This window comes from Salvia splendens, chromosome 9 (assembly GCF_004379255.2).
Source record: "Salvia splendens isolate huo1 chromosome 9, SspV2, whole genome shotgun sequence".
Classification (NCBI taxonomy): Eukaryota; Viridiplantae; Streptophyta; class Magnoliopsida; order Lamiales; family Lamiaceae; genus Salvia; species Salvia splendens.
The window spans coordinates 7,799,945-7,807,998 of record NC_056040.1 but is presented as its reverse complement, the minus strand read 5'-3'; the positions used below and the strand labels follow the sequence as shown (position 1 = coordinate 7,807,998).

General features: G+C 44.0%; 1 protein-coding gene across 1 annotated transcript; it reads right to left on the bottom strand.

Moving 5' to 3' along the window:
- Positions 1 to 1,248: 1,248 nt before the first annotated feature.
- Positions 1,249 to 6,331, bottom strand: LOC121747839 (serine/threonine protein phosphatase 2A 57 kDa regulatory subunit B' beta isoform-like). The gene is made up of 2 exons (XM_042141975.1): positions 4,516 to 6,331; positions 1,249 to 1,505 (listed from the first exon to the last, which is right to left on the bottom strand). Exons 1-2 carry the CDS (start codon positions 5,647 to 5,649, stop codon positions 1,410 to 1,412), a joined length of 1,230 nt encoding a protein of 409 aa, XP_041997909.1. The 5' UTR covers positions 5,650 to 6,331; the 3' UTR covers positions 1,249 to 1,409.
- Positions 6,332 to 8,054: the final 1,723 nt, after the last annotated feature.

Sequence of the window (8,054 nt, the reverse complement as noted above, 5' to 3'; positions counted from 1 at the left end):
TTTCGAGCATCAATCATGGGTCAAAGTGGGCAGAAAGTGTGAATACAATGAAATATTACGATGCATACTACCTCAAGTGGATCCTAATGCTTACCACCAAATGCTCACACATGATGATGATGATGAATTAGTTGGACTCTTGGAAGAGTGATTGAAGGATAAGCAATGCCTTGTTGTGTTGGATGATGTATGGGAATGGGACAGACGAGAAATGGATAACTTGCCACAAGAGAATGTCCAAATCTTGGTTACAAGCAGGCTAAAAATTAATGTATATCCAATTCAAGTAGTACGCTTGTTGAATGAAGAACAAAGTAAGAAATTACTTGGTGAAAAGGTGTTCGGGGAAAAGGGTTTCCCTCCCCACCTTGAGAAATTGGGAGAGAAGATTGCCAAAAAATGTGAAGGTCTTCCACTTATGATAGCCACAGTGCAGAGCTCCTATCCGAAGAAGACAAGACCCCAGAATATTGGACTGAGGTAGCAGACAAACACCAAAATTTAGTATTTATGGATGCATATGATCAAATATCGGAGGTACTTTTATGATTACTTACCTCAATATTTGAAATGTTTTTTCTCTATTTGGGAGCTTTCCCTCCATATAGTGATATTGGAATACACAACCTCTTCCATCATTAGAGGGTTGAGGGGTTTCTTGAACCGGTTCAAATACAATATTTGGAGGATTTTATGGATGGTTTGGGAGATTTTATGGATGGAGAACAAACTTTGGAAGATTTATGGCCCAATGCTCAGCAAAGCTTGCTTACTTGTATCATCTTTTTTTTACTTGAATCAAATCCAGAATCTTGGTTTTCAAAGAAAGAGTTTCGCGTGCATTCTTGTTGGCAACACTTGTTGTGCAAGAAAGAAGCTAGTAGGATAAAGTTTTTATTAACCAAAGACAATGTTATTTATTTAAAAAATAAAATATATAATAATAAAAAAATAAAATATAGGAAAAAACATGTTACTGGAAAAAAATGCATGTTTAAATTTATCTTCTTTTTAATTCATCCTAGCCCTTAACATATTAGTTAAAAAAATATTTTGTTACCAAACCAACAATAATGACGAAAGTAAGTGTTTGCAAAGAAAAAATAAAGTATACAATCAATCACTTTGTATCCACTTTCCGACTTTACTCTCTCTTATATCTCCTATTTAATTTGATCTTCATTTAACACAATTTCTTAATCTCATTGCCCAAGAAACATTTTATTGTAAAAAACATGCATGTGTCAGTTATACAAAAACAAAAACATTCACTCCCTTTATCATAGTGTAAGTGAGTTCGGTGAGTTAAGTGGACATATAATACACAAGAAAAGTGAAATGAGAATATAGAAAGAAATAAAAAATTGTCATCTCTATTATTTATCTCCGTTAACATAGTCAATCACTTTTTAAATGGGAAGGATGGAGAACGTGGCGAGTCCTTGGCCACCCAACGAGTGCGCTAGGCAGCGGGACGGGGAACGGATATCGATGTCGTGCACCACCTGCCATGTGTTCATGATTTTTTCATCAACTTCATACAAGCACCAATGCTTAGTAAGAAACCTCATAACTAAATAAGTTAGAAAAAGAAATGGGGGAGGGACGAATCGAAGCGACAAAGGGCTGAATCTCAGCGGATCATGGCAGCAAGGCCACTCTGCCGCTTACAATACCCCGTCGCGTATTTAAGTCGTCTGCAAAGGATTCTACCCTCCGCTCGATGGAAATTGTACTTCAAGGCGGCCAACGCGGCTATACCGCCGCGAGGGCTTAGCCTACGACACGTGCCCTTGGGGGCCTAAAGGCCCCTACTGCGGGTCGGCAAGCGGACGGCGGGCGCATGCGTCGCTTATAGCCGGGATTCTGACTTAGAGGCGTTCAGTCATAATCCAACGCACGGTAGCTTCGCGCCACTGGCTTTTCAACCAAGCGCGATGACCAATTGTGCGAATCAACGGTTCCTCTCGTACCAGGTTGAATTACTATTGCGACATTGTCATCAGTAGGGTATAACTAACCTGTCTCACGACGGTCTAAACCCAGCTCACGTTCCCTATTGGTGGGTGAACAATCCAACACTTGGTGAATTCTGCTTCACAATGATGGTATCCCCACAGACCGGGTACTAACCATCTAACTAAAGAGAGAATAAACATAGCAAAGCTATACAACATAAAAAGAACATGGATGATGGCCAAATGCTGGCCAAATCCAAAGGAAAACAAAAAACCATAAATCAAAACCACGAATCAAGTGAAGTAGTCATCCATCTCGATATCTGAATCTGAAGTTCGGATAGCCCAACTGGTCCATCCTGACGAGCGACTTCAAATACCGAGGCGCTGAATCCGCATCAAAGAAGGTGATGGCAGGGGTTTGGACCCCCCTACCTGCCAAAAAATATGCTGGCCGGTTGCCCTCTCGATAGTTGTGAGAGAACATAAACTATATCTGAGCGAGCAAAGTGCGAATGCGAGCCATGTGATGTCTCACATCCGCTGCTCCTCCGCGTCCTGAAGTGAACACCGCGACCACTGCTGCCGCATCCATCTCGACCCAAACCTGCGATGAGAACTGCATAGCCAAAGTCAGCCCATGAAGAAGAGCTAAGAGCTCCGCCTCGAAGGCCGACCCAGCTACGAGGGGCGTGCAAAAGGCCCCCAGGAGGGAACCGTCTGAACCACGAACCACTCCCCCACCGCCTGCCTGTCCCGTCGAGCTAGAAAAGGCCCCGTCGGTGTTCAGCTTCACCCAAGGATCGTCGGGTGGATGCCAAAGCACTTGCAGGGACCTCAGAACTCGCCGGCGAGGAGGAACCGAAGGCATGAAGTCGACGGCCGGAGAGCAACCGCGCCAATGAATGGGGACAAGCACGCCCTCCGCCACCAACGTCCGCAAATGCCGAACAACCTGCCAAATAACATGGGAAGAACGAAAAGAAATGCCGCGGTGCTTGCAGCTATTCCTCTCCGTCCGGATAAACCAGTATACCAAACAGGAAATAATGAAGCTGATGTGCAAGGCGGTGGCCCTGTGAGAGGACCTCCACTAAAAACCTAATCTAAGTGCAATATCAGTGCACGTGTGGATGTGTGTGCTAAGGTAAGGGAACCAGCCATCAAAGTAATCCCAAACCGATCTCGCCAGAGGACTCGACACAAACAAATGCTGAAAAGACTCGACTGAAGAAGAAGAGACACAACACAGACACTTGGATGCAAGAGAGATACCACGGGCCTGAACATAACACTCAACAGGGAGCCTCTGGAGGAGGAGGCGCCAGATGAAGACAGAGATGGTAGGGGTCAGCCCAGCATTCCAAACCATGCGAAGTCCGAAATGTCTAGGGGACCGTGTCCGGACGAGCTCCCAAGCTGAGGCCGTCGAGAACTCGCCATCGCCAGTGAGGCTCCATCGCATCACATCCCGCCTGCCCACCTCAATCGGAACAGCCCTGATAAGATCCAACACATACAAAGGCACACCATACAAAACCAAATAATCATGCAGTTTTTCAAAATGCCAAGTATGATCATGCCAGAACCTAGAGACCTCAGCGGCAGGAAGATCAGTCCCGGGCGGACAAAAGGTCCTAAGGGGGCGATCCCCGACCCACACGTCATCCCAGAAACTAATCCGCCCTTCGCCGAGGGACCACCTAATGAGACCATGAACCTGACCCCTAATGTCCGTGAGACGATGCCATATAGGACTATCATGCACAGAATAAGGAGAAATGAAAGCACGGTCAGCATGGAAACAATACTTGCGCATGGTGAACTGCGCCCATAGTGAATCCTGCGCGAGAAATCTCCACCAGAGCTTGATGCTGAAAGCTTTGACGACCTCGCGGAAACGACGGATGGCGAGGCCTCCCTCATCCAACGGCAGACAAATCTTCTTCTTCCAGCTAACCCAGTGAATCTTCCTCTGCTCCCCAACCGTGCCCCAAAAGAACCGGGGAATCTTCCAGCTAACCCAGTGGTACAATAGATCTTGGAAGGTCTACCACCGAGGAAATAGGAGAGTTGTTTGGCCGTTGGAGAAGAATAAGGGGACAGGCCAAACTGAAGCAGAAACTGGTGGAGAAGAATAAGGAGGCAGCAGAGAAGTAGCTGGAAGGAAAAAGGAAGAAGCGGCAGTCCAGTTCCTATTTTTATGCTTTTAGTTATTGACTTTCGAGTATAAATAAATGTAAGCTAGGGAGTGGAAATCATCTTGAATAGATCATTGTAATTGGACGACTTGAGTCGTAGGCCTCTGCGGAGGAGTGTTCTTCTTTATTCGTCTGGCAATACAAGTGATCGGATTCCTAGCATTACTATCTTTACAATTTACATATCCTAAAACAGAGCATAACTCGTGCTCCCTCCCTTCCTCTCGCCTTTCACTCCTATCATTATGGCAGCAACACTATATATCAAAGAGAACTAGTTGAAAGAACCCTTTTCTAAGTAGATATTGCAATGTAAATACACAAAGTCCAGGAAGGGTGCATGAAAATCTTCAGACCTGGAAATGTGAGCTAGTGAGGCTTCGTCCAATTTGTCTAAACAGAGGTACCATGCAGCGCTGAAACTCTGCAGGCTGTGTAAACTCCAAAATCTCTTCTAGTTCCCCAAGGAAGAGAACTTCCTTACCACAGTTTGTGACTGGCCAAAACTTCAGCACTCCTCTAATGACAGTATCAGCCAATCTGTAATCCTTCTCAACAAACTGTGTTATACAATAGGACAACTGCTGATGGTATGAAGAAATACATTTAGGCTTGTGCAGTGGAATAAGTGCCCGTACAAGGAACAACTTGTGTTCTTCTTTCATTGGCAGTGCAAACCCATTAATTATACTTCCGAGAATCTCCAAAAGCTCACCAATCCCATTGTACCTCTCGGTCTCAAATATGAACTGATAAAAAATGTTGTTTATCGCATTCCGTATAAAGGGTCTATGAACCATAAATCTCCCATATATGCGGTGAAGAATTGTCTTCAAATACTCCCGCTCCCTCATGTCTTCTGAATCAAACAAATCAAGCAATTTAAGTACGAACGAGTGGTCAAGATACTTCTTGGCAATCTTAGTGTCAGTTTCTGATGACACCACATACTTTAAAAGTAAATCATATACAAATTGCAAGTGCGGCCACGAAGGGTCCATGAACATCTCATCTTCCTCAGGATCTCCACCCTCTGAGCCAGTGTTCTCATGTGCAGCCGGTGGCAAACACCGGAAAATATTCACAGATATCATCTTCATTAATTCCTCCTGCATCACCTCATTCATTTTACACGATCCCGACTGCACCAAGTCAACGAGTTCTGCCAGAGTTTGCCTCTTGATCTCCTTCTCCCGCACAGACTTAGTCGGATCAGTAAAATTAAATAGGAAACAACATATTTGAAGTTTCCGAATGAATAGATTGTGCCGGTCAGCCATTGGAACATCCCTTAACATAGGCAAAACATCAACAGTACCCGGGTTCGGCGGGATGTTGGAAAGGGTCACATGCTGAGGTGTTGCAGAGGCCAGTCGAGATGCATGATTGACAGTCACACTAGAAGCAGACGACGACTGGGATATGGGGGCCTCTATTGCTTCAGATTTCCAGGACTTCCTCTGCCCCCTTTTCATTATCTTGTTCAGCATTGTGATCCTCAAACCAAACAGGAAAGAGAAATCACACAAACCGCAGGAACAGAAATCGCCTAAAGCAACAAACTATCACACTACTCAACTTCACATTTTAATTGCTCTTCCAGTAACTCCCAATACAAAAGCAATGAAAGCAGATGGTGGTAAAACTCCGGGCCCGTAATCTCAAAACCTAATTAAGTCATGATCAATTACTAAAACTAACAGGTAACAACATAGAAACGCTTCTGCCGTATGAAACTATGAATCAAGTAGAAAAATATGCTCGTCCCTACTCTCCGTGCTTGTGCAAAATCGCAAACAGTTCGACAGAAACAAAATACCAGAGAAATACTTGAGAAAATAGGAAAACCAATTAGGAATCAGCGAACAAAGCCAGTATCCGATCAGTTCCGTCGAACTTAGAAAGCAGTGTCGCGTTACAGAATCCACGAGTTAGAGAGCAAATCACACTAATTCTACTCTCAAAAGCAGCACCAATTTTGCGGAGGCAGAGGCTGTAGAAGAAGAAGATGAAGAAGAAACGGATATGATTTGAATTAAGTCACCGCCGACGAGGAAATTGAGGACTTTAGGGCTTGTTTTTTGTTTTTCCTTAATCTTATTTATTTATATGGTTTCCATTGAATTTGATTTTCCATTGTAGTGGCTGCTGCTCTCCACGGCTTCCTTTTCAGTATTCATTTTCCTGTTTCCTTTAATATTATCTATTTTCTGAGTTCGAGTATTATATTTTTACATATCGGATAAGAAAAGTCAAATGTATTGAATAGGGATAATTATGCTATCCAAATGCCTATCTTAATACCGTCTCATCCCTTAACTATTCATTGAATATGGATAATTATGCTATCCAAATTTCTATCTCAATACCGTCTCATTCCTTAATTATTCATGGGTCTCACTGCACTTTTTACCCCATCTCTTAACTAAGAGACAACACCTGCAACCCTTCATCTCTTAACCATCTCATACCTTAACTATTCATTCAATTTCATTTTTTATTTTTATTTCCAACAAATTCAATTAATATTTCATTGAAATATTAAATTAATACTAATAATTCATAAAATCATTAAAAACCACAAAAATTACAACATCCGAAAATACGAAAAATACATAATTGAAATCATAATATTACAATTTATTGAAATCCGCATAATCATGGAAAGTGATGCGGTGATCGTCTAACGGTTGCCAAATTTGCCCAAATGTGCTCCTTAGATCCTCCTGGAGTTGGGCGTGGGCGATAGAATCACGTGTCCTTGCCCGAACACATATTCGCTCTTGCAAAGAAGAATGCACTCCACTGCGAGGTGGACTACTTGGGGTAGAGCTTCCCGGGGTTTCAGGATCGAACCAATTTTCCGCATTAGGTCCTTTGTCAGCGACAATCATGTTGTGCAAATTATGCACGTATACATGATGTCTACCATATATTCTACATAAACCACGTACGAGCCAGAGATTTGATAATGTGGAATCGAGCTTGTAGAACCCCGAACGCTCTCTCCACATCCTTGCGAGCAGCCTCTTGCTTTTGTGCAAAGAGAGCTTGTTTTTCGTTTATCGACCTGTTGAACATCTTCGCGAAGGTTGGCCACTTCGGATAGATGTCGCCGGCAAGATAATACCCCATTTTATACTGGCGGTTGTTAGCGGTGAAGTTGATGGCCGACGCTTTACCATTCAAAACTTCGCTGAAGAGGTCGGATTGCTTGAGCACGTTGATGTCGTTGTTCGATCCGGGGACCCCGAAAAATGCATGCCAAATCCATAGCCGGTAGTGGGTGTCTTTGTGGCCGCTCATGTATGATCCCCTCCACGCCAAAGGGCAATTCTTCCATTGCCTATGCATGCAATCGACGCTGCCAAGCATCCCGGGGAATCCGTGCACTGTTTCGTGAAGTTGGAGCAGAAACTGACAATCTGCGGTGTTTGGCTTCTGGAGAAATTCGTCGGTGAAGGCTGCCCGGACGCCTTTGCAGAAGTTCATCAAACACAGTCTCCATTTTGTCCAGTAGCAAGCTAACATATTGCTGGTACATTTCTGGAGCGTCGTGAGACTGGGACGACCAATAACGTTGATGCCTTCTTGGAAGTACTCTTCCCGGGCCGCCAATGTATTTGCGATATGCAGAAATAGCTCCCGCAGCATGCGCAAACGGCGACGAAAGTAGGTATCTCCCCATACCGGGTTCTCATAAAGTAATCTCGTACCAACCTTGCGGCGGCTTCCTCCCGGTCACGATGAATGTATTTCCGGGGTTGCATTTGACGCGCCGCGACTTCCTCCTCCTCCCTACGTCGATATGCTTCTACCGATTCTTCCATCATTCGACGCATTTGCTCAAATGGATCCATGAATGAATTGAATTTGGGAGAAGAATAATGTTTTG